We start from the raw sequence: 27,147 nt of genomic DNA, 5'->3' as shown, positions 1-27,147 counted from the left end.
ATAAAAAAAAACATTGTACTAAACTCAGAAATACCTGTAGGTTTTGCTCTGGATTTTGTAAGCTTTCTCAGTTCAGTGAAGAGGTGATGAAGTAGAAGAAGTAAGACTCAAGGGAATTTAATTTAGATAAAGTTGCGTACGTGTCTTGAAAGATAAGGCTTAAAAAAAAACTTGCAGATCACGGCATTTACGGACAACCATAATTAATCAAAAAAATCTCATGCTAAGAAATCTCATGTTAAATAAAAAAAAATCCCATATGTCAATCTGTACTGCCTAATTTTTTTTTTTTTTTTTTTAATCTACCAGTATCTTATTATTATTATTATTATTATTATTATTATTATTATGGGGTGTTATAAAAGAGCTTGGCAAAGGACATTAAGGCTTTATTATTCGAAAGACGAGAAGTTGTTTGAATGATAGTTTGTTCAACAGTTGTTGCATCTGGTTGGGTCCATCCAGATTCAACAATATGTCAAAAGTCTATGGATTTTAAAAAGAATCTCATTCTCGTGTTCCAATAGCCATAATTTGTGCCATCAAAGGCATGAACAAAATTAAGATTTAGAAACATGAGAAAATATAAAGGAGTCTAGGAAAACACTTAGGAAATTAATCCAAAATGAGTGAACTCACTCTGATACCAATTGAAAAATAAGGACTCCTAAATAATCAACCATAAAACATGCAACTAAAATATAAAAGCATAAAAGTAAAGAACATGGATATTTTAGTTACAAAGTGGAAACTCTTTGTACCAAAGAGAAAAACAAATCCGGGGCAGCCAAACTCAGGCAATCCACTATTCAGAAGAAAAAGCTTGTTACAAGACAGTCGTACTCACATAACTTAATGCAGTAGTCGCACCTTTAACTTTGACACATATCTATACGTGAACGCCTTTCAACTAGACCTCTTGTTTGAAGAGTTCTTCAATAGATTCCTTTAACTTAGAGCTCATCTCTAAGTTAGAATTTAAACGGTTGAACAATACAATCAAATAAAACTCTAAGAGAGTTAGCACATTTAACAAATTTTGTCTAAGCACCATCTTTTAGCACAATGAGAATTCAGCTAAGGAATTCTTAAAAATACACAGCTTATGAGCCTCTTTATATAGGCATCAGAAATCCTAATTCTACTCAAACTCGGATTTCATAGGCGACGTTCGGACTTGCAACTAAAACTTCAGGCAAAAACTGAAGCGTGTTCAAACCTGCAACCCTAGCGTCCGGATGGTTGCATAAAGTACTTCTACTGTCCGTAGTCATCACATCAGCGTCCGAACCATCTTGCAGACGGGTGCTCTTTCTGGTTCACATTTGCTGGGCCGTCCAGACTTCTTGCAGACGGATGCTCTCTGTGCCTCGTGTCTATTGCGCCGTTCAGACCTTCATAGGACTTTGAGATTCTAAGCTAGGCGTTCGGACTCTGGCATCTGAGCGTCCGGATGGGCTGTAGGGAAAACCGACTTTCTAAGCTGTAAAGTCTCTAAAATGTTTCATTTCAACAGGATCTTGCCTTGTTAAGAGATATTTTGTGCAGATACTTGTCATGATCAGTCATTTCCATAAAAGAAGATATATTCTGCAATATTTTTTTGAAAATACGGTGTCCCTGTTATGGAAGTCCCTTATATGAGTGTTTTTGTCAACCAGAATGTAGCCAATTAAAATAAACCAACAAAATCCAACCTTAACATTCTTGAGTTTTAGTTAGGACACTCTTAATCCTAGTTAGTATTTTTGGGGGGTGTTACAACTTCTGTCTCAAAAATTTTCAAATCTGCCTCTCTCTAGTACTCTTTATGACAAAGCCTTCAAGTGAATCTGAAAAGTTGTGAATTAGAAGAGCTACGAGTCTGCAACAGTGAAAGCTGCTTTTTGAAGAAATGAGAAATGAAGCATTGAAAATTTGAAACCCTAAGGAAAGGAGGTTCTAGCCTTCTACTACACTAAAACAATATCGTTTTGTTATTAAACACCGAAACGATGTCATTTTGGTATGCAAATTTATATATATTAAAGATAGGTAGAGGTGGCCAAGCCCAGCCTATCCTACCTCCACTAGCTGCCCGTTATGGGCGATGAGTGGGGAGGGCCAATTGGTGGGAGGTCCTGGTCTTATTATAAGGACCTCTAAAACAAATTTTTTTAGCATTTTTAAAACCTGGATATTTATTTAAAAGGCTTGCAAACTCCTTGTACCACAATCGTATTTAACATTTTTTGTTTTTGGTTTTTTTTTTTTTTTGGTTTCATCGTAGAGAATTGCTACTCCTCCCTCTCCTATCTATTTTCTATTTTTTTTTAAATCATCATTAAATCTAGATGAAAAAAATAGCATTTCTTTTCCTCTTGAACACCATAAGGAAAAATTACAATCAAAATATTTAAATTTCACGGAGCCGTCAGATCGACCCGCGTCCCCATCTACCGAACCACTCTCTCTTCCACCCAAGATCTCTCTCTCTCTCTCTCTCTCTCTCTCTCTCATTTTGGAACCAAAACGCCAATCTCATACCAAAATCGTTTCCAGCAGCTCGACGAAGCAGAATAGCCATGATTTGATTCTTGAATCCCGAGAGCACTCGCTGCATTCCGCCGCCCACAATCGGACCCTCCCAAAGGTTCATTCACGATTCAAGTCCCCACCGTTGATCTCCTTCTTAGATTTACCCATTTCATTACGAATCTGATCTCGCATCTTTGTCAATAAATGTTTGTGTGTATGTATGTCATCGATGTTAAGCTTTGATGACCTTTTGGATGATTTCAAAACTAAATTCCATTAATTACGAACTCTTTGGGTTTAATTTTCTATTCTTATTTATATTTTGATGTTGTTGTTGTCGTGGAATTGGATTGGGATGGGAATGCAGGGTTCTTGATGCGTTCGAATTGTCTGGTTAGAGAGGTTTGGATCGAGTTTCATTTTCTCGGTTCGTAATCAGAAGATGGCATGGTTTAGTGGGAGAGTTTCATTGGGGAACTTTCCGGATCTCGCCGGAGCGGTGAATAAGCTCCAGGAGAGCGTAAAGAACATCGAGAAGAATTTTGACTCCGCTCTCGGTTTGGAAGAGAAGTCGGAGAAGTCCGAATCCAGCAATGAAGGTACCTTTATCATTCTGTAATCTTTATAGTTGGACTAGAATTTTGATTTGCTAATCACCCAGTATAAGCTTCAGGTTATGTTGAATTGGGCATAGGAAGTGGTTGAGTGTTTTGCCATGTAGTGAGGAGTCGTTGATTGCTGCAGCTAGAGCACACATCTTTAGTTCTTTTTTCTTTTTGGAATGAAAGTACCGTGACTAATCAAGAAAGATGTGGAATCGCGAAGTGGAGTCGGTAGGCTTGTGAGTTATGTGGTTTATTAAATGCCGAAAATTGCACGAGGATGAGTCTACTTAAAAGCGGAAGTATACAAGAGAAGAAGAAAAAGATCAAGAAAATTATGAAAACTAAAAAAAATGAAAGCAATCCAGGGCAACCGTGCAGTGGTAAAGGGAAGGATGAGTCTCACTATATGATTATAGATTGAATATTATGTTGAAAATATACCTTTCCATTTCTGAATAAGTACCTTTATTCTTTCCCGCTCGTTTGGAGCCTCTTGTGTATATTGCTTGTGTACTTAGGGGCACCTTACGCTTTTTAATAAATTATTACTTACAAAAAAAAATAAGTACCTTTATTCTTGCCCTCTAGAATCCCCATACTAATAGAGGACTATTGTTCCCGCCCTCAGTTTTCTTCAATCTCTTCATTCCTTTTCTTTATTCTAAAGATTCTTTTGTCTTCACTAGATTGCCTACTTTCTTTTTTGATAAGTAAAGTATTTGGATATGTAATAAGAATTTAATTAAAAAGGAGAGTTCTCCAGTACATTGATTATGCACAAGCAAACTTCGACTGCACAAAAAGAAATCTAAAAGAGAAGGAATGTGGACACAAAGCAATCACTTTTACAATGATTCGAGGAACAATAGTTGCAAATCAAGTATAGCAAGATCCACATAATTAAAATTGCAATATTCCTCTTCCTCCAAATAGTCCACATAAGGCGAGGAGTACCATTCCCGACCATACTCTACTTTTTGTTAATAGACATCACCATTGAACCTCGAATAAGAAAAGGCTAAAGACCGTAACTCTCTTGCAATTTAGCGATGAAGCAATAAGTGGTCATTGGAGACTCCATTAAACTCGCACATACAATACTATTGCAAAGGAGTCATTTTTCTTTTAAGAAACCCCCTTCCATAGCTCTCTACTCAATAGTTAACCTAGAATCTCCATGATTAAGATGAATAGTAAAGGCGACAATGGTTTCGTAAAGACTCAAGAAAAGTACGAGCCACATCTACGCTATCACTCTAAAAGGAATAGTCAAGTTGCAATTGGAACTCCTTATAATCACACTTATAAATTCCAGTCTTACCTAGTAAGGAACTAATGTGAGACTTAGCACCCATGGGCTTCTTTTATAATCTATTCACTCTATATGGGCAATTCATCTTCTCAATGTGGGATTAACTTTCTGGGGTGTCATAATCTATCCCATTCAAATCCCTAACATCCTCGTCAAGGCCCACGACATGCAGTGCCTCAATGTTACATGGTGTTACTTAGTTGCTTTGATACCATTTGTAACAACTCAGGACAAGTGCTAGCCACATCTGTACTGTCACTCCAAAATGACCATTCAAGTTGCAATTGAAGCTTTCTAGAATCATTTAAAGCTTAGCCTCACCTAGTAAGGAACTAACATGAGACTTTACACCCATGGTCTCCTTTTATAATTCATCAATTCCATGTGAGCGATTCATCTTCCCAATATGGAACTAACTTTTTGGGGTGTCATAGGTTTGCCTTGTCTTAAACCTCTGGAATTATTAAAGAAGCCGGAAAGATAGCCATTAACCAAAACTGAAAATCATATAGTAGGACTATAAGAGAAACTTCAACTTTTTTCCACCTATTGCCAAAGGTGTACTCGTAGCACATAAATCAAACAATCCCAATTTACACGATCTTAAGCCTTCTCAATATCCAACTTACAAACGATAATAGGAGTTTGACTTCTAATTTTGATATGGGAACATTCATTAGCAATAAGGGCTGAATTCAATATATGTCTCCTGTCAATGAAAGCATTGTTGACTTTGAAACTTTTAACTTTCCCAACCTTTTACGCATACTAGCCAGTACCTTAGTTAGTAACCCATCGTAAAGGAAGTTAATACTGTCCACATACTTGCGAGAGAATCAATGGTGGTGGTATGACCCAAGCCGATATAGAACAATTGAGCTGGTGAAAGAAAAAAGGATAAACGTTCTTATCCCAACCCCACAGAAGTAAATTAAAAAAACCTTGAGATGCCTTACTGTAGACCCTCGCTGAAGTGGCGCCAAAAATTTAAATTCCAACATTTTGGGCTGCTCATACTGCCGAACTCAATATTAGTAGTGTATATTTTGGCTAAAATGGTGCCAAAAGTTTAAATTCGAACATTTTGGGATGCTCATACTGCAAAACTCAGTATTTGAATGTCAGTTGTGCCAGGTGATGGCTCAATTAGTTTTGTCACTTTTTGGGGCCATCTACTGCAGTTAACATTTGTGAATGGTAGCTCTAGTATTTTTTCTTAAGCGGAAGTGCTTTTTTTTGTGCTGTTACATGAACCCTTCAGGCATGAGTAGTTTGTCACTTGTATTGATAAAGAGAGCTGAAAATTAAGCTGGAATGGTATTTGGTTCATACGTGAACAGCATTTATGCTACTAGTTCTTATGAAAAATGTATCAAATATGGAAATAATTGGAAGATAAATGTGCTTTATCGTCAGTTTATCTAGGTGGACATGTTGAAGTTATGCTATTGTTTTAGTATATTTTTCTATGGCTGGTTCAGTACAAAGTTCTCAGAATTTGTAAGTGTGTCCATTATTTTGTATGAAAGTTCATAATTCAGGTTTTAGACATTATAGCGATGATGTTCTCTCTTTATTCTTGCCAGCATCAGGTTTATGGGCTTCTGCCACTGACAGGAAAGCCCTATTTGATCCTGTCATGGCCCTTATGGGCCAGAAAAGTGAGGAAAGTGCTTGCGAATCATCGGCAATGCAGGAATCTTCCAAGCATCTACCTACAGTTGAGAAATCATCTGGAGACCCTGGATCTCCACAGCATAAATCTAAAGTAGAGGAAAAAGAAGGAACTGAACCAGAAACTGACAGATCTCTCCATTCTGCAGCTGAAAAAGCCACTGCAGAAAATGAAAATGAAGTCCGCAAGGCAGACAAAGATGCTGAGCATCCAGAGACAGCAGGGGAAACAAATAATGTGATTTTGTACCCTGACAAAGCTGAATCTGAATTAACACTTATGCCTGTTATACAACCTGAACCCATTGGTCAGGATGTTGAGACTTTGGAATCTGTTGGCAAACTACAAGAGAAAGAGATTTCAGAAGTGGGACACACTGAAAATTCGGAGTTGGTGCAAGCAAAGTCAGGTGTCATTGAAGTAGATGAAGTTGAGAGTAGTATGATTGTGCCACACAAGCTGCATAATGTCGTTGATATGAGCGAGAGCATGGATGAACAGAAGACACAAGTAGAGAACACTGATAAACAGAAGTCACAAGCAGAAGAGCTATCAGAGACAATTGGTCTAGTTCAAACCGAGGCATCAAGTAATAGTCATGCTGGAGGTGGGACTAAGCCCTCTGGCTTACATTCTGCTAGTACTGAGGAGACCGATAGCACTGATGAATCTTCTAACTATCCCTTGCCCACTGCACTTCCTTCAGACGAAGCTTCAGCAATGGTTTCTGACTTGGTTTCTCCTGAAAATCATGCAATTGATAAAGCAGTGGAAGTGGATCAACAAGTGAATGATAATGAAACTGACATTAAAGAGCAACAGTTGAGCCCAGGATTAAACGTCTCTGATTCTTCAGATTCTATGCTTGAATTGGAAAAGGTGAAGAGAGAGATGAAAATGATGGAAACTGCATTGCAAGGTGCTGCTAGACAAGCTCAGGTATTTCATGAGGCCCAAATATTCTTGTAGTGCGAGAATTGCATCTGAGCCTCAGACTTGATGCTTGGTATCTCTTGTGTTGGAATTTGCATCTAACTTTTCTTGGAGTCAACTAGTGGTCAATAAAATATCATGCTTCCTCTGAAAGTTATTTCAAAATTCACTCTAAAGAAATAAAAGGGTGTTTTATTTTTTGTTTGATTATTCAAAAAGAAAGAAAGAAAGAATGCCTTTTAAAATTACAGGTCTCATAAATTTTTTTTTTTGGTTTACAAATTACAATAGGTCTCTAAGACATTCATAATCATTTATCAGTCCTGCTCGTCTTAGGGATTAGTCTCAGTTTTACTGAACACATGTATCCTTTGAAGTCCTCACTGGTTTATCTCCTCTGTGCATCCTGTGAAGGCATTTATTTTACTTTATCCTTGTTTCTTTCATGGGATATCTACTTTGTTTGAGATGCTGATTAATTTGATATTTTGTTTTAGGCAAAAGCTGATGAGATTGCAAAGTTGATGAATGAAAATGAGCACCTAAAAGCTGTGATTGAGGATTTGAAGGTATGTGCGATTATACCTTACGTTCCTCAAATATACTTGGTAGGAGCTGGCATGATTTTATCATGATATATATATGTTTATGTATGCATGTACGAATGAATGTATTCATGTTGAAGATATGTTATAAATCCACAGTTAACTGATTAATGCATTGGATTTCAATGCTTATTTTCATATCTCTTTGATGTACTTATGTTTTCTTTGGTCTTAAAAAGAACCGGTAATTGTACTCTGGGTTTTGTGGGTTAGTTCCTGTTGGGGTGTTTGGGTTTTCTCCCGTTTTTGGGCTTTGCAGGTTTTTTTTTCTCTCTCTCTTTCTTGTTTTGATGTCCTTTTGTATACTTCCTGTATGCTTAGAGGCGCCTTTTCGCTCTTTATATATTTTCTCTACTTACCTATCAAAAAGAAAGAAAAAAAATTATTTATAGTGGATTTGCTTCTTAGTACCTTTACCGAAATCACCTATCTTTATTTGTTGATTTTTTTTTTTTGTTTTTTGGAAGTATCTTTATTTGTTGATTGTATGCTTCAAAAAGCACAGAACTCTTAATTTGGGAAACATTCTATAATAAATTTGTTTATAGTGTTAGCATGATGTTCTGAAATTATAATTGCTTGTTTTGGCCCCAAATTTGTCGATTGCCATTGTTGTATGTTTCAAGTCTGGAGAAGCTTGTTAAGGTTTTCTTGAAAACCGTGGTGGCTCATATGCCCACCTCATGGTTGATTGTTATATATCTATCATTTCTTTTTCCATCAATTTGCTGCTTGATTGTAGGCATATTTCAATTGATCATAAACTCCATGTTAAAAAGATACTTCCTCTCATTTCAAACATCCACACTAATTGCTAAAAGTTATGGAACAGAGAAAATCCAATGATGCTGAAATTGAGTCTTTGCGGGAGGAATACCACCAGAGGGTTGCAACTATTGAGAGGAAGGTGTGTTTTCCCCTTAATTTTTTTGTTTATGTTTATGATTTTGTTCTACTAGGTATTATCCTTGTGAAAATTCAGGATTCTTGGCTGAAAATCCAATTTGAAATTTGAATCTTTATGTGCCCTTCATTTCTTCAAAATTATTGAATCATGCTCATATTTCCTATAGTACCAGACTTTTCTCATCTTGTGGTGCTATGTATGCTCTTTAAGTTTTCTTAAGACAGGGTTTGTCTTGTCTAGTTTCTAATACACTGCTAACTCTGGTGTTGTCTTGGCTGTATAGTAACTGTGTATATGCCCCTGAAGTAATTAGAGACATAGAAGTTACGTTGTCTATCTTGCAAATAACGATATCTGTAGTCGTTTTTTATAAAGTATCATAAGCATATAAAATATCCTGCATCATACGATATGAAACTTCTTTGAAAGAAATAAATATGAAAGCAAGAAAAGTTACTGAACTTTCGAACAAGTAATGTTCTTACACGTGACAAATTAAGTGTCATGTACCATTCCTTAATTGGTAACTTCAAGATTGAACTTTATTTTGTGATGCTTGGAGTAATAAGGTGCAGCCATTTTATCTTAATATATATTATGCTAAGAATTTTATGGTCTTTCACTTTATTGACTCATTTAAATTCACCAAAGCCTTAATTCCAATATGTGGTTGGCTTTGAATACTCATTCTCACTATTGAGTGCCATCCAAGTGATATTATAACCTTGTTTAGTGGTCAACGAAGAAAATCCTTTACCTATGTTTACCTTTGTAATTCCAAATTATATTATGTGACAATATGTTAGTATCTCTCTCTCTCTCTCTCTCTCTCTCTCTTTTTTCCTTTTTTTTTTTTTTTTTAATAAGTAATTCAATCTATTTAGAAAACGAAAGGGTTGTAACCCTAGTATATAGGAAATATACAAGAGAGACATCCATTTAGGGAGAAGAGCACAAACCCAAAAATTCTAGAAAATTAAAAAAGTGAGAACTTTTGTAAGCAGCCATTCAAACATAAAGAGATTTGAACAGAATAGCTTTTAATTCTATCAAGGTTCTCTTAGAATCTTCAAAGTTCAAAGTTTCTAGCATTGTATTTTCTCCAAATACACCACATAGAACACAGATGACCCATCCTCTGGACTTCTATATTGTAGTGGCTTCCAAATTGACTTCTCCAACTAGCTAACAGCTCCACCATCCGTTGGTGCATTACACACTCTATCCTAAAAAGACGGAAAATCGATACCCACAAATTTCTAGCCACTTCGCAGTGGAACAATAGATGATCAATGGTTTCCCTATTCTTCTTGTACATGCAACACCATTCCATCACTATGAAGTGCCTCTTTCTCAAGTTATTCAAAGTTATAAAATCTTCCCTAAAGCTGTCGTCTATACAAAGAACGCCACTCTTGAAGGAGCATTTTATCTCCAATTGCTCTTCCAAGGAAAGGGAGAGCCAACTCAGGGGGAACCAAAGGGACCAACTCCACCTCCTAATCATGCATTAATCTGGTAAAAGTGATATTCCACTATAAAGTGTCGTTATAAAACTGCACATGATTTGCAACCGAAGCCTCATTACAGCGAGCAATGCTAAAGAACTCTGGGAAAGCTGCCTTCAAGTTCTGACCCCCATACCACACATTATGCCAAAACTTGATCTTAGACCCATTACTCACCTCAAATCTAACAAATCCAAAGAAATCCTCTCACCCCCTCCTAGTGTTTTTCCACATCCCAACCCTAAAGGACCCAAAAACCACATTGGAATACCAAACTCCTCGCATGCTGTCATATTTAACTTCCACCGCCGATCTCCACAAAGCCTCTCCCTCTTCGTGGCAAAACGCCATAACCACTTTCCCGAGAGAGCTCGGTTAAATAGAAGTAGGTTTCTAACCTGTAAACTGCCCAAGGAAATCGAATTACAAATCTTAAACCAATTGACTAGATGGAATTTAAACTCATCACTGATTCCGCCAAACAAGAAATGTCATTGAAGTTTCTCAATTTGGTTAGCAACACGAATGAGAGTGGGGAAAAGTGACAAATAATAAGTAGGCAAATCGGAAAGAGTGCTTTTAATCAAAGTGATCCAACCACCCTTAAACAAATAAAGTCGCTTCCAACCAACCAAATGACATTCCATCTTTTCAATAATACAATTCCAGATTGTTTTTGCCTTAGACCAAACCCCTAATGGAAGACCCGAGATCTTCATAGACAGGGAGGACAACCTACAACCAAGGATACAAGCCAAGCCTCCACCATCTTTCACGGCCCCAACAGGGACTGACTCTGGTTTAGCTAAGTTAATTTTAAACTCCGAGGCAGCTTCAAAGCATAAGAAGAGCCAAAGAAAGCCATGACTATTAGAACATCTTTGGGCGATGAATGCTTTATTACAAACCTTGGAGGATTTCACAAACTCCTTCAACCCCTCCCCTTGAGTCAGAGCTTCTTCAGTAGCTAACAGCCACGCCAAGCTAACCTTACCCAAGTTAGTATACTGTTCGAGAAACACTCCTGCTCCTTTCAACAATTCGTAAAACTGAAAAATCCTTTTTCTGCCGAAAACTCAAATGACTTAGCTTTCAACGTAGAACCAACTTGAATACCCAATTGTAAAATACCAAAAAGGAAAAAAAAGAAACTAGGCTGAAGCTATTGCTGGAAAAACCAACAGACATATGAAGAACATCAGGACCCTTCTACACGCGCCTACAACAAGACCCCTGTTTAACACACTATAATAGAGGATCATATTTCCCAACAAGCTACTTGATTATGAAAACAAAAGATGAGAAAGTCATCTACATTTTCTTTTTCTTTTTGATAGATAAATAAAACTCATGCACCCTTAGTATGTCTCTTAGTTACAAGTTTCCACTTGCAGATTTCAATGTCTCATTGTTTTGTCTTTAATGGTGAAATCTCAACTTTGTTTAAATTTGACAAAACAGTGTGTTTGAATTTATTAAGATATAGTTATTAGCTAAACACTTTACAAGCAACAAAAAACAATCTCTTTTAGGAAAAAAAAGGCTTAAAATGTATTCTTTTGAGGAACTACCAAAATGTGTGAAGTCTGCTTCAAGGTGCATTTGATGTATTGTACATTGTAAGACGCAATAAAATTGTGATACTTTTGGGTGGCTCATATTCTTTTAGATATATGACTTGAACTGTAATTGTATGGGTAATCTTGGAAGATGTTGATGACTACTACTAAATCATTCAAAGAGACTTCCCATATTTTTTTTTCTTTGGCTGTTCGTGAAGTTATCAAGCTTCTATTATACGCAACTTCATTATAATGAAATGAGGAAATAAAGTGCTTATTGAAATTCCAAGTGTAGTAGAAGGGTGTTTATAAACTATTGTCAAAGGAGAAAGTAATTTTTCTAAATGATTTGAGGGACGGGAATATGTTTTTGTCACTTGAAGATACTGTTTAATTGGTCACTAATATCATCATTTAAATTCTCTGGCATGTATGGTTACAGGTTTATGCTCTTACTAAGGAAAGGGATACACTTAGGAGAGAGCAGAGTAAAAAAAGTGATGCAGCTGCTCTCCTGAAAGAAAAGGATGAAATTATTAATCAGGTTATGGCTGAAGGTATATATGTGCAACTCTTAGTGCCCCATATTTGCTGTTTCCTTTTGGACGCATTAGCTTTTTCTCTTTCAGCTTGAGTTATTGAGAGGCTTGTCTTAGATACATTGACATTTTATAGAGGGATATATCTGCTACAGTTATATGTTGTACAAAATTGAAATTTATGGCCAATGGAATGAACTCCAAATGGCACTTCCACCCCCTTAAAAATTGGTGTTTGGTGAGAGGTTGCAGGTTTTGATCCCATGGTGTGCATGAGTTAATTTCCAAGCAAAAGGGAAAAAAGAAGAAGGAAACTTATGGCCTTACGATAAATATGGGCATGGATGATGATTTGCACTAGGAGAAGAGGAAAGCTTTCATTGGGGTGGTCCTTTTGGGATCATGATACATCGTGTGGTTGTTGTCGATGCTGGAAAAGGCCTCGCGTATTCATGGGCTTGAAGATTTCGTCAAGTCTTATAGGGAGGGGTCAATGGTGACCATCGTGCGGAGAGGTGAGAATAGTTCTGGTCGTTTCTTGGAGGTGGTGGTTTACGACATGGGTGGCTGAAAAGGTTTGATTTTGTTTCCTGAAGGCCGTGATTGGCGGAATTGGAGTCGCGTTTCAGGTGAGTTGTCAAAAGTCTTGACTTTTTTTGAAGATGTTGGGAAGAAGATGGGTAAGGCAGCTGGTTCTCTGTCATTCACGGAGGTGGTGCGTGTGGCGGCTCCCTTCTCTGTCAAGGGTGCCAGGAAGCAGTGCAGTTTTGCGTTCGTTGTGACAGAGGTGGTAAAAGCGTGGTAGATAGTGGCTTGGGGTGATTTGGAGAAGTATCTTTCGGTGGATCTGGAACACTCTGCGGTGGAACGGCAGCTGATGGACTATTATGCTTGGGAGAAGTATTCGCTTTATCCTCTAGGTAATACCCTTTGTGCTTTTGATGGTTCTAGGCGTGCTTCAGTGTGTTGCAGGGTTATAGAGGGTGATGGTGACCATTCAGAGAAGGAACAGGCAAGTGTTTTCAGGAAGTTTCTCGAGCTCTTTGCGAAGTGGATCATCTGGGCAACTAGGCTTTCATCGAGTTTGGGCCTCAGGCGTTTTTGGGCCTCTAGCGTTTTTCGGCTTAGACGCAAGGTGAGTTGCTTAGCAGCCGGCTGGATGCTTTAGAGGGCTAAGGCAGTCTTAAGAAGGGCTCAGTTTCGGGGTGGGTTCAGGCGTTTGGACTACAAGTCCTCTTCCAAGCATTCTTACCTAGCTTCTGGGTCAGATGGAGATTCGGGTTTTGAGATTTCGACGGGTTTTGGAGAAGGAGATTCGGGTTCCTGAGGTCAGTCCGTTGTCTCGCTCGTGGCTTTGACCTCACTGACAGTGGTTCTGCTTTGGGTTTGACAGTGGTTTCTACTGCTTCAGTTTCGACAGTGGGTCTAGATCACACCGTCTTGGATTCGCCAACATGCTCAGATCTCAACGTTAGTGGGGCCATGTCGGTTTCAACAGTGATAGTAGCCTCTGCCTCGGTGAGGCTTGCATGTGGGGGTCAACCTCCTTTGCTGTCTGCGTTTGAGGCCAGCTTCGGATTGCTGGATTTTTGTACTGTCTGGAAGTCTGCCGAAGCTGGTCAGCCTGCCTCACTGGAGCTAGCTCCGTCTCCTGCTCTCGTTGGGTGTGGTCCAGCGTTTTCGGATTTTTTGGTGACTGCTCTTCAGGTGCAAATGCATTAGGTGAAAGGCTGCATTGTTCTCTCCTTGTGATGTTGGAGTCTGGAGCGCCTATTTATCCGTTGGAATCCAAATTTGTGTTTAGATACTCCTGAAAGCCTAATGTTAGCAGATTGGATGAGCATTTGCTTGCCGAGGCTTTGGTGGTGGTCAGTACTCCCCTGGCTCCTTCTATGCCGTTGATTGGGATATTTGCCAAGCCCATGTCAGCACCGGTGAGGGATGAGGTAGTGTCTGCGCCTGCGCCTTTTCGAGATGAGGTCAGTCAGCCTCTTCTTCGGTGTGGCTTCCTTCTCCCAAACGGCGTGGTCTTTCCTTCTTCAGAAGCGGGTGGGTCTCCTCTTTCTTCGGTCCAATCTGTGTTCGGGTGCCCTCCTTTGTTGTCTTCCTCAGAGGTGGGTGAATCTTCGAGGGGAGTCGTTTTTGAAGGGGTTGGTGGTTCTCCCGGGGTAGCGATTGATCTTAGATTCTGTTTTCAAACTATGGGGGTCTCCCACAAAGGGGATGTGAAGGGCTTTTTAGACTTAATGGCTTAAGTTGATGCAGAGCAGTGTCAAGAGGTTGCAGTCTTCACTTCTATGTTTAAAGGGAGTCGTGAGGTGAAGAACTTAGAGTGCTTGATTAATTATGATGCTAGAGATTTTGGTTCTAGCCCGGGCAAGGCAAGAGGGCCCTTGCTGTGATGTAATGATCTCTGGGTTTTGTGTGCTGGTTTTGTTGGGGTGTTTGAGTTTCCTCTTGTATTTGGGTTTTGCCGGTGTTTTTCCCCTCTATTTTTTCTTGTTTTGGTGTTCTTTTTGTATTTTCTTAGGAGCGCATTTACACTTTTTATAAATTTCTTTGCTTACCTATTAAAAAAAATTGAAATATTGTTGAGGATGACTTGAGGTTGGTTTAGTGAAGGAGCTGAACCCGACAAGATAGTGGGTGGTGAAAGAGGTTGGGGTAGATTCTCCAGGGAGCTGAGCAAGGTTTTGGCTTTTTTGGAAGCCATGAAAGGTCCTCCCTTTTCTGGCCCTAGTCTTGGGGTGGAGTTGTCTTCTGAACCTTTGCCTAAGGAGACTTCTTCACTTAATCCATTTCAACGATTGGGTGTAGAAGATGGACAGGGAGACGGTCATGCTAAAGCCACTCCAATTGTTGAGGAAGGGGGTAGGGCGGTTCAGAGCAAGAAGAAGGCACTGCTCTTTGCTATGGGCGTGGAAGGGAAAATTCAAGAAGGTTTTAGGGGAATTGGACCGGACCATGGGTTCATTTTGGGCTGGCCTAGTAAGGTTTGGCATGCAATTTGGGCTAGGTCACGCGCGTAAGCTTGTTACCATCCGCAAGCGTACTGTTTCCAAACAGACTTGTAAGCCCAATCCCTGACTGGATGGGTCTGAGCTGAAAGAGTTGTTAGAGGAGTCGCCGGAGCTTTAGATCAGGTTTCGAGAACACTAGAGATGTCGATGGAGGATTTGCTAGAGATGTCTTTGATGGTAGGTGTAGCTCCGGTAAATCTGGAGGGTACTTCAAATGGGTATGGTTGGTTAAGGTTCAATGGTGTCAATGGAGCCACCTCGTCAGCAGTTTTCATTCAGACAACGCCAGAATCTCCGAACTTGGTCTTTCCTTCCACAATGACGGCGAGACTTTCCAAACCGGCTTAAGTACTTTCCGGTGAGGCTTTTTTTTTTTTAATTCTGGGCAGCCGGTAGTTATGGGTAAAGCTCCAGGGACGACTTCTTCTCCCTCTGTCCACTCGAATGTTTTTGGGTTGGTTCCGGAAGATATGGGCCTATGCAAGACTGTAGATATGGCGTCCTCCCCATACGTAGCTAGAACTGCTAACACAGTGTAGGCATAGGCTGTGCACGCTTCGGAAGGTAAAGGGTAAATAGGAGATTCAAAACTTGGAGTGCTCCATCAACTATGATACAAAGGGTGCATCCAATTGGGAGGGTAAAGGCAAATTTCAAGTTGTTTAGTGTTGAGGGCTTTAGAGGTTTTTTTTGGGGCTTTGCTGTTTCCTGGGGTTTGGGTTTGAGGGTTTGTCGAGTTTTAGGTTTATGTGTCTTGGGTTGGAGGGTTTGGGTTTTTTGCTCGTTTTGGAGAGTCTTGTGTATATTGCTTGTGTATTTAGGGGCGCCTTTCACTTTTAATAAATTATTATTCTTAAAAAAAGAAAAGAGGCTGGTTGGCTTGAGATTAGGGTAGTATAACAGAGTGAGTTGAGAGAGACACTCGGTTACAGTTGTTAGGGTCAAACCATGGACCTAATGATTTTATGTAAGAAGCATATTTTTTTTTTTTGATAAGTAATAGGCAATTTTATTAAAAAAGCGAAAGGCGCCCCAGTACACAGGCAGTATACGAGGAGCACTTACAAACCCAAAGCCCAAGAACATGCCCAAAAACAGCAAAATGCACCAACAACACCCACAAAACCCGAAACGCCCCCCAAAAAAGACACCCACTACAACCAAAACCCAGAGGCACCCAAAGACCAAGCCTACTGAAGCCGACTGAAACCAAAAGAGACACCCCAAAACCCAAGCCGACCGAAGCCGAACTACAAAGCAAAACCAAAAAGCAACGGAAAAACAACCCACAACCCGCCAAGGCCTACTTCACGTGAGCCTTGCCTTTCCTACACCTAACGGGAATAAAATCGTCGCCATAATTGATGGAGCTATGCAGATTCAGGAGCTCTCTCTTTCCTTTGGACTTCTGGCGTGCAATCATCTTATCCTGCTGAAATTCTTCTTCAATGGCATCTCGAATTGCCATAGCCTCCTCCCCAAAGTCCCCAGCCAACGCAAAATCCTCATCCAACGCCCAATCCAAGGGTAATTCATCCCAAAATTCATCTTCCCCTTTCCAAACCACAAGCTCCCCGTTATGATCAAAACCGACAGGCCAATTCTTGGATTGGGAGAATCCATTGCCCTCAACAGAAAAAGGAATGATGCAACCACTCGGAGGGGAGGAAGGTCCTACCACCCCGACATCGATGACCTCTCGAGGCGAAGTGGAAGGGCCTGAAACAATCGGGCGAGGGTTGAGAAACCCCTTCCTAAGCATGCCCTGCTTCACTGGAGATTTTACAACCTTTATCGCAGGAGGCTCAACCATCAACACCTTATTGACAACAAGGCTAGCAGACAACTTCGAAGCTTCCAGAGAGTCCGATAATAACCCATCATTCCATTTCACTGAGTGATCTACCCTAAACTCCCTAGCCCTCCTGATATAGTGCTGAAAATGTTTAAAATGCAGCAAGTTGGGGGGGGGGGGGGCGGGGGGGGGAGAAGAACGAATCTTCACCCCCAACTTAGAAGCCCCTGAGAGAGAAGGAGCAGCAGCAGAGACGGAAGGCCCTGAACCACACGAGCTACTGGAAAAATCCGAACTCACTAACAGCCCAGCCGGAGCTGAAGGAGCAGCCGACGAAAAGGGAAGAGCCCCGCCAAACTCTGCAAGGTTTGAGCCCTTCAAAGAACCTGGGGACTGAAAAACCTCCTCCGTCGGAGCAGAAGAGGAACCTTGCACAGAAGACACCGGAGAAGCAAACACAGAAAACGCCGGGGAAAGAGAGGCCCACCCAGAAGACGCCGGAAAAGAGACCGGAGCAGAGAGTGACTGGACGGGACCTGCAGGAATTGCCGCTGACGGCCACTCAACAGAAGGCGCCGGAGACAAAGCCTCCGGGATGAGAGAGCGCTGAACGACTGGACCTGGAACCGCCGCCAAAGGCTGCTCAATGGAGATGGCCGGAAGACGACGCCTCCGGGGGGAAAGAAAGCTGAACCAAACCTAGACAAGGACTCGAGCCCGGACCCGAGACCCGCCTCGAAATCGACTCAGGACCCGATTCAGCAGCCCTCTCAAAGGGCTTAGGCACCTTAGCCCCAGCCCGAAACTGGGACCCTTTGAAGGCAGACCTGCACCTCTTAAGCATCCGGCCCGCTACAAAACCCAACCTTCTTTTAAGCCGAACAAAGGACTTCAAGCCCAATCTAAGCGAAGACCCACAAGCCCAAAACAAAGCCTTGGAAAGGCGCCCAAGGATCTCTAGAATCTGCCCAAACCCTCCAGACACGCTATCCCTTTGCAGAGAAGAGTCACCCTCAACATCGGTTGCCCCAGACACGCAAGCCGAACAACAGACGCAAACTCTGGAACTGAGACGCTCATCAACACAACGGTGCTTACCCAGGGGACCAGTCGCTTGCTTCTCCATGGTGGAGCAACCCACTGGTGGCGGCTTCTTCTCCAAATCGCACCGACCCGAAATCAGCACCGGAGACCGGCAACCCAAGACAGAGGCGGTAGCTCCCGAGCGCACCACCTCCGTGAACGACAGAGGACCTGATCCCTTTCCCTTCTTAACACCTGTCGGAGACCCATTTGTGGCTCCCTGAAAATCCAGAGCTTTGCTCAACTCCCCCCCCCTTCAGAGACCCCTCCGAAGAAGATATCCCACCACCCGGCGACTGATACGGATGGTTTGCATCAAATCAGGCTTTTACGCTCATCCGTTTGGCACGGAATTTGACGGGCATGCAGGTACAGTGGAGGCGATCATGTAGATGATTGGAACTTTCCATTTAGATATCGTTTCCCGGCCCCCAACCCCCTATGTTCACTTCACAAGCCCAAATTTTTACGGCAAGTCCGGTATGCCGAATCTGGGGCAAACAGTCATGGATCGCTTTGAAAATTTACGAGCACGTCCCCGCCAACAATGTCTACACCGTGGTAAAATTTTACGCCAATCCGAGACTGCAAAAACGCAACTGTTTTTTGACAGTGGGGTCCGATCTGGACCGTTTGCCCCAAATCAGGCTTTTACGCTCATCCGTTTTATAAGACAATTATATCGTTGATTTGCAGCACAAGGAAGTTTGGGCATTGTTGTAGACATAAGCACTGAGCCATTAGGGGCTGTAGCTGAAAAATGGGTGTTGTGTGTAGGACTTTGAAGAACCCTCCTATTTTTGAAGCCAGTGGGGCGGGCACAACTCTCAATGAGTTAAAGGCACGTGGCCTCCTCCCATAGCGTTTACATGAGGTTCTAAGCCACGTACCTAATATCACCTTAGAGATGGTGGCTATGAATTGATGACACTGACAACAATTTCATGTTTAACAACTAGCAAAATCTTTTTTTGATAAGTAATTTAATATCATTGAAAAGTGTAGAGGGGCGCAACCCTAGTACACATGAAGTATACAAGAGACTCTCCTATTCAGCAGAAAAAGAAGAACAAAGGTTCAAGAAGTTAGAAAAACTAGAAAAGCAAACTATTATGAGTTGTTATCTAGCTGTAATGGTTGTTGAATATAATATTTTTCAGCTCCACCACCCCTTTCGAATACCTGTATTTATTTCCGTCCCACAATGGTGGATGTATGGTGGATCCTCCTCTTGGTATATCTAAAGATTAGGCAGAGGTCAGAGTTCTCACCTTCATGTCTTCAACGAAACCAACAGCCACTCTGCTCACTCTTATTTGTTGCGAAGTCTCTCTAACTTCAAAGTTTCGTGCATTCAGCCCTCTCTAGATACACCACATTAAACATCAAGGAGCAAACCTCCAAACTTCCAAAATGTTTACAATGCTCCACCTGACCTCCCCAACTCATCAACTACTCTCTCATCCTTCTAGGAATAACCCAATCAACACCAAACAAATTACACGACGATTTCCATAGATCTCTTGCTACTACACAATGAAGAAGTAGGTGATCGATAGACTACTTACTCTTCTTGCACATACAACACAAATCCATCACAATTATGTTCCGCTTCCTTAGGTTATCCAATGTTAATATTTTTCTTCATGTCGCCGTTCACTCAGAAAAAGCTACTATTGAAAGAACCCTAACTCTCCAAATACTCTTCCAAGGAAATGAGGAACCCGTAAATATGGTTAACACATGATAAAACGACTTCACTTCAAACTGGTCTCTTCATGTCGGCAATGGTGGAGGTGATAAGCGGGGGGTGAAGTTCAGGGAGTTTTATAGGACTATAAGGGTTGGAAGCATGGCTTACATTGCGCAAAGGCGCACGAATAGCCATTGGTGGTACATGGCATTGGCAGAATTTGGAGGAGGGCGATGTGGCTTCATCGTTTTTCTGGAGGGTTGAGAAGGTAGAGGGTGGAGCATATTTGCTGCCGAGTTGAGAAAGGTGGTAGCATTGTTTGATTCAGTTGTAGATGTTGGGAGCAGGGGTATGGTCTCCTGGCAGGTGTACAGTGGTTCAACATGGAAGGGGTTGAGTGATATTCTGCCGGTACTGGCAGAGAAGGATACTTGAAGGTGGATCAAGGAAAGAGATCGTAAGTTGTAGCTTTGGTTGGGAAGGGGCAATCTCAGGAATTCAAGCATCCAGGCAGGGTAGAGTGGGCAATTCGGAGGTGCAAATTTTTAAGAGAGACGGAAATGGAATGAAGGAACTGAAGGCGTTACCTGGAATTCATGGTTATAAAAAAGGATATGAAAGCTTAAAGATATTTTCGGTTTATTTGGGGGAAGTTTTTTATTACGATATGTGAGGAATTTGTTGGTGTCTCTTAAAGAGGAAGTGGATCGTTGCTTGGAAATATTAGAGTTGGGATAGTTGTATTGTGGGCCTTTAAGTAATTCGCGAAGAGACGATTTGGCAGATGCAAATGTAGGAATGGGTAATATTAGTTTGGGCTCTCGTGGATTTGGGTCCAACGAGTCAAATGGAGTTAGTACTAAAACAACGAGAGAGGTGGGCTTGGGTTCTTATCAAAATAGAGGGTGTATGGGGATGAAGCCTAATGGTTTAGGGGGGAAATCAAATCACCAAGACCCGCGAACTTCCAAATATCTTCAAATTTTAGATGGGTAGGCCCAATCTTATATGTCCCGAGTGGTATTTGGAAGATATTTGGAATGCTTACATTGGAAAATTCGGAAACTTTGTTGCGGTACATTGCCAATTTTAAATATTGGAGGCAAAAGTGAAAAAGTGGTTAAACTTTGGTGGGGTACAATGTATTTTTCCCTATTATCTATTTCTTGGTGACAAGCATGGTTTGAGGTACCACATTGCAATTTATTCACCCATAGCAATTTGTGGCTTCTATACCGAAAAATGAACATGCCTTGGGATCCCCCCGCGAGAGATAGAGGAGGGGGGGGGGGGGGGGGGGGTTGGACATGTCAAGTCAAGTTGAGGTGTTGCCGTCAGTTTATGAACTAATTGCACTTAGTTTGAGATGCATTTTTTTTATTTATTTATTCTCAATCTATATATTATACAAAAATATTGTTCATATTTAAATATATTTTTATATCATTGCAGGTGAAGAGCTCTCAAAAAAGCAGGCTGCTCAAGAATCTCAGATTAGGAAATTAAGGGCTCAGGTATTGCTTGCATGTTTACTGATTGTCTTTTCAAACTTTAATCCTCTTGCTGCTAGATATTCTAATGTAACAAATCCATTGCCTTGTATTTTCTCATCCTTTTTTCTGAAAGCTAGATTAGAGAGCTTGAAGAAGAGAAGAAGGGGCTGAACACTAAACTTCAGGTAATCAAACTCTTGAAGCATTCCCTAAAAGTGTTATTTTCTGGATAATCAATTGGAACAAATACTTCATTTTTGTTTGCCATAAAGTTAGTAAATATTCAGCACTTGTCTTTTGTTTTCAAGCTTGCTTGCTTGCTGAAACTTTCCCATGTTAGATAACTGATTTAACTCCACAGAATTTGAAGGTCTACTGTAATATTTATGTCCTATGAGGACTGGAGTATGAACTTGATCATAGTTTTATCTGTTTGTAAGAAATTGGTCGATACTTTTCTGATGCCAGTTAATAGAAGAATTCTGTTACATAATACTCCAAAGTGAATATTGGGATTTTAACAGAAGGAACATTCTTTTTCCACAATTTGTTTGTTTGAAAATGGAGATACTGTTGCAAAGAATATTGTATGAATGATTTATGAATGGTATGTACTTTCTCGTCTACTTCCAGGTAGAAGAGAATAAAGTCGAGAGTATGAAGAAGGACAAGGCAGCTACAGAGAAGTTGCTGCAAGAAACAATAGAAAAACACCAAATAGAACTTACATCGCAGAAAGAGTATTATGTAAATGCTTTGAATGCTGCAAAGGAGGCTGAGGCATTAGCGGAGACACGTGTCAATAATGAAGCCAGAACTGAACTAGAGAGTCGTTTTAGAGAGGCAGAGGAACGTGAATCCATGCTAGTTCAGGCGCTTGAAGAATTAAGGCAAACTCTAAGTAGAAAGGAGCAGCAGGTTTTTGTTATATCGGTTGCATTGTTGGTTTTGTCCAGCTGACATGCCACTGGTCATGATAAACTTATTATATTTTCAATTTTGCAGGCAGTGTTTAGAGAAGATATGTTTCGCAGGGACTTTGAGGATCTTCAAAAACGTTATCAAGTGTGTCAAACTTGCTCTTTGTGATTGAACTGTTATGCTTTATTTGTTTTCATCATCTTGCAGATTATTAGTATGGCGTTTTCTTTGTCTAGGCAAGTGAGCGCCGATGCGAGGAGTTGATCACGCAAGTTCCAGAATCTACGAGGCCTCTTTTAAGACAGATCGAAGCTATGCAGGTGAATATGTACTTAAATTTGGTTTTAGCGGTCTGATGTCAATCTTTATGGAACTTGGATGCTGGTCCTTTGATTTGCTTTTGTCAGTTTCTTGATTCTTGTGTTTGAATCTTTTATTTGTAACAGGAAACAACTGCTAGAAGGGCAGAAGCTTGGGCTGCTGTTGAGAGATCCCTTAATTCTCGGCTCCAGGTGTGTAGAGTGTTTTTTTCTAGTTATATTTGAAACTTGTATTGTGATCTTATTTTATTGTTCTTATTGGACTACAGGAAGCAGAGGCCAAAGCTGCAGCTGCTGAGGATAGGGAGCGATCTGTGAATGAACGCTTATCTCAAACCTTATCTCGTATTAATGTTCTTGAGGCTCAGGTTCTGTATTTTGTTGGTTTGGCTGTTTTAAGTACCAGATCTTTTGCATAGATTTTAGCTTACACCTGTGGTACATTTCAGATTTCATGTCTTAGAGCGGAACAGACACAGTTAAATAGATCACTTGAGAAGGAAAGGCAGAGAGCAGCTGAAAATAGGCAAGAGTATCTTGCAGCCAAGGAAGAAGCTGATACTCAAGAAGGTCGTGCAAACCAGCTTGAAGAAGAAATTAAGGAACTCAGGCGGAAACACAAGCAAGAGTTACAAGATGCACTGATGCACAGGGAACTACTACAGCAGGTGGTGCTTCTGGCTTAGATAATTTAAGATTGCATTATAGTAAGAAGAGGAAGTGCATATCTGGCACCATGCTCATAGTATTAAGGGATGTTAGTCTGGCTCATTGTAGTTTTTAGCAGTTAAGTGAGACCTTTATGTATAGCTTTTGTGAAAAAATTCAAATTAGAATGCCCTAATTTTATTTATTATCTTAGTTGCATTCAACTCTCCTAAATTGAGGTCGTGGTCTTTGACAGGAGATAGAAAAGGAGAAAGCTGCTCGGTTGGATATGGAAAGGACAGTCCATTCTGTTGCTGCATCTGATCAAACTCTCAAAACACAGCACACTTCTGCTTTTGAGAATGGTATGATGGTTTTGCTTATTTTGCGTCTGTTGATGGTCCGTGATCTTTGCTATATATTTTGGAACTTTCTGCAGGAAACTTGACCCGAAAGCTTTCAAGTGCCAGCAGTGTGGGCAGCATGGAGGAAAGCTATTTTCTGCAAGCATCTTTGGACTCATCTGAAGGTTTCTCCGAGAGAAGAAATGCTGGAGAGGCAACCATAAGTCCATACTATATGAAGAGCATGACCCCTAGTGCTTTTGAAGCTGCTCTTCGTCAGAAGGAGGGTGAGCTGGCATCTTACATGTCTCGTTTGGTATGGACTATATTCTAAGCTCCTACTTAAAATTAGTTTTACATCAAATGTTAATTGTGCTGAGTGCTTTATTGCATATTCCGGATTTGAGCTATGCAGAGCTGTGTTTGTTCACATTCAGCGATTGTGAAGTTTTTAAGTGCTATACAGTTTTTTGTGCTATTTCATATACAGTTTTCATTGACTATTTGTTGTTTTTCTTTTTTCGTTTTTTAAAGGCTTCATTGGAATCTATTCGTGATTCTCTTGCTGAGGAGTTGGTCAAAATGACAGCACAAGTGAGTTTCAATCTTCTCATCCTTCTTCTTTTAAATGTCCTCTATGTTGATATACTTGAGAATTGCTTGCATCGGTCACAGTGTGAAAAGTTACGGGCAGAGGCTTCCGTGTTGCCTGGCATACGGGCAGAGCTAGATGCATTAAGGAGGAGGCACGCTGCTGCATTGGAACTAATGGGTGAACGTGATGAGGAGGTACACATATCTTTAGTTGGTTTTTTTGCTTATGGTAAAGAAATTTTCAGCTTTGGATGTGGTGGAGAGGCATGTATAATATGGATGTGATGATAGTTTTGTTTTGTTATTGAGTTCTTTGCATCATTTTCAATCATTGACCGTGTCGGCTGCCTATTTGCACCATATTAAATCATGGTAATGTGCTTACTTTCCTAGTCCCTGGAAGGTGCACTTAAAAAAAACTTAAAAGATGAGCGACTTTTGTCTATTTGAACAGTTTTTGCGAACACTATAGCAGTTATAGTTCCTGACTGATGCCCTGGATCTAGTTTCCCCCATCTGGATTAGTCATGTTTGCCTAACTTACCAGTGAAAAATGAAAAAGAAAAGAGATTAGTTATACTTCTCACCTCCCTGCTCATCAAAAATAAAAGTTAATAATGTTTATTTTTTTGGATGAATAAATACAGTAGATAGAGAAAAATAATAAAAGTTATATTACCCCTTCTATGTTACATTTGCATTTAATGATTTAACTGCCTCAATATTGAGTCAATAAGCTTCAGCTCAAATGGCACCTCCTCCCTCATGGGTTTAAAACCGATCAGGTACTTACCAATCAAAAGAAAATCAAGTCTAAAAATTGATTGAGGCAAGTATAGAATTGAGAAGCCAAGGATAAAAATGTCAGCAATTACATTTTGATAGATGAACACGGGATGTAATAGTTGGAGAAAATCATAAGAAGTTGTACTTAGAAATTTTTCCCCCTCAACACAAGCAAAAACTGAAAATGGTGCTTTGGGGTTGTGGCTGCTCCAAATTTCAGGATTTCCATCATATCTCTTGACTGTTATATTTTTTTCTACATCGGCAATTTTAATTTTATTTGTATGTCTTTAAATGAAAACATAGAAACAAGGTGATCTTTTCTCTCAAATCCTGACATTTATTATGTGGTTGCATGTCTAGCTGGAAGAACTTCGTGCAGATATTGTAGATTTGAAGGAGATGTACAGGGAGCAAGTAAACTTACTTGTGAATAAGGTATCTTTTCACCCAATTTTTTTTTTTTTTTTTTTTTTTAATAATAATAAATAATAAAAAGAAAAAAAAAGTCTTCATTTCATTCCTGCTTCTCTCGTTGTTTACAGATCCAGGTAATGGGTACTGCCTGATAAACCCACTTAGCATTGTGGTATATACCAGGTGGCCATGCATGCTCATCCCCTCTTGTCCAGTCTTTCATCATTGGTTTCACAATCTGTATCTTTTCTCCTTAATATCATATCATGTACAAAAAAAGGAAAGAAAAGAAAGAAAAAGGTAGCAGCTGGCCATGATGTTTATGGTATAGTTTATAATGAAGTAAATGGCATGATGTTTTTTTGGATATGCTATACCGGTCATTTTCGCTATGTATGCATGTTGTTCGAGTGTTGTGGGGCGCGTGGCAGCAGATGCAGATATGCAAAGAGCGTACTCGTGTTAAATTTAACATGTATTATAATTTAGGGGAATTTTTGTATAGCCTGAATGTGCCCATTGACGAGCTTTGAAAATGATTTTCACTGTTTTTTTTTTTTGGATTTGTTTAATCATAAATAAAAAAGGATTTTCATCATTTTTCTTTTTGTCATGAAGACGGAGAGAAATGACATTTGTTTGCATTCCAATGGTAACGGTAATAAAATTTATGCAGAAAAAAGAATAAAGGTGAAGTACTTGTGTTGTGTAGGAAATAAATAAAGTCCCCTTTTTCCTCTATAAAAGGAAATAAGAAAATAAAAAATGGTGGTTAAATGTGTCCTCTACCTGTAGTGAGATGCCGAGATTTGGGGTTTGTTTGATAAACAAGAAAACATTACACGGTAGTGGAGAACACTATTCCCATTATTTTTTTTCATTTTTTCATATTTTTCAATAACAATTTACATCAAAACATTTTCACTTTTTATATCACATCAATAATTTTTTTTATTATTTAAATAAAAAAAATTCACTACAATACAAATTTTTTTTACTTTTTTATACAAATTCTTTTTACTTTATATCACATCATCACTTTTACTAATTTCAAAAATAACAACCCACTACTCTGTATTGTTCTATTCTTTGTCAAACAAACCCTGAATACCACAAGTGAGACTGGGGAGTAGTTTTAGCACAACCAACCAACCCGTAGTTTGGGTTTAGGAATGAAGCTCCACGGACTCTACCCAAAAAAGAAAAGGATTGAACTCCAATTTAAAAGTATTGATATTTATTGCCACATTATCAAATTGTATAGTTGGTATATAGCAATCTATTAAATAACATTACTCGATTATAGATATATTTTTTGAGTAGCTACTGGTTTTGTACCCAGTAATTTTAAAATAATATGCCTTTTTTTTAAAAAAATAAAATAAAAAAAATTATTTTCTAAACACAATGAAATATCAATGATTTAATAACTTAATTAATAATAATAATTATAATAAAAAATTCTCTTTTCCGACTTCAAAATTTTTGGTTTCTTATATGTGCGTGAACAAACTGTGGATTGAAGATTATTTTGACTAAGAAACTGAAAAGGAGGTTTAATTTTATATCTATGATTTGCTTTGCCGTAATGTTCCTACAACATGATCATGCTTTTTTTTTTTTTTTTTTTTTTTTTTTTTTTTTTTCTTTTATCATTTTTAAATCTGTAATAATTTCTCATTTGGGCAATCTAGCTAGCGTTTCTGGTCTGTCGCGTGATGGTCACTGATTTTCCATCATTTTTCAGCAGTTTTGTATGTCAACGAGCTGTCCATTTTACCAACACATGAGGTTCTCACAATTAACGTGCATTCCTACATGTGTCCAAGGGCCCGGACACATATTTCTTTTACGAAAACTACCTTTTACC

General features: G+C 39.7%; 1 protein-coding gene across 2 annotated transcripts; it reads left to right on the top strand.

The window, feature by feature from the left end:
* The first annotated feature begins 2,360 nt into the window (after positions 1–2,360).
* On the top strand, positions 2,361–25,875 carry LOC133862801 (golgin candidate 5). 2 transcript variants are annotated; one of them, XM_062298675.1, is made up of 20 exons: positions 2,361–2,632; positions 2,885–3,116; positions 6,027–7,048; positions 7,540–7,611; positions 8,480–8,554; positions 12,067–12,181; positions 21,207–21,268; positions 21,385–21,432; positions 21,881–22,165; positions 22,253–22,312; positions 22,405–22,488; positions 22,615–22,680; positions 22,758–22,856; positions 22,938–23,156; positions 23,393–23,501; positions 23,576–23,796; positions 24,015–24,074; positions 24,156–24,269; positions 25,224–25,298; positions 25,406–25,875. In XM_062298675.1, the coding sequence occupies exons 2-20, from the start codon at positions 2,960–2,962 to the stop codon at positions 25,427–25,429; spliced, it is 2,967 nt and encodes a 988-aa protein (XP_062154659.1). In that variant the 5' UTR covers positions 2,361–2,632; positions 2,885–2,959; the 3' UTR covers positions 25,430–25,875. The 2 variants fall into 2 exon arrangements, with proteins under 2 accessions (XP_062154659.1, XP_062154658.1); XM_062298674.1 differs by having other exon boundaries at positions 2,368–2,632; positions 6,021–7,048.
* Positions 25,876–27,147: the final 1,272 nt, after the last annotated feature.

The sequence above is a fragment of the Alnus glutinosa genome, chromosome 3 (assembly GCF_958979055.1).
Source record: "Alnus glutinosa chromosome 3, dhAlnGlut1.1, whole genome shotgun sequence".
Classification (NCBI taxonomy): domain Eukaryota; kingdom Viridiplantae; phylum Streptophyta; class Magnoliopsida; order Fagales; family Betulaceae; genus Alnus; species Alnus glutinosa.
This window is presented reverse-complemented; position numbering and strand designations above follow the sequence as displayed.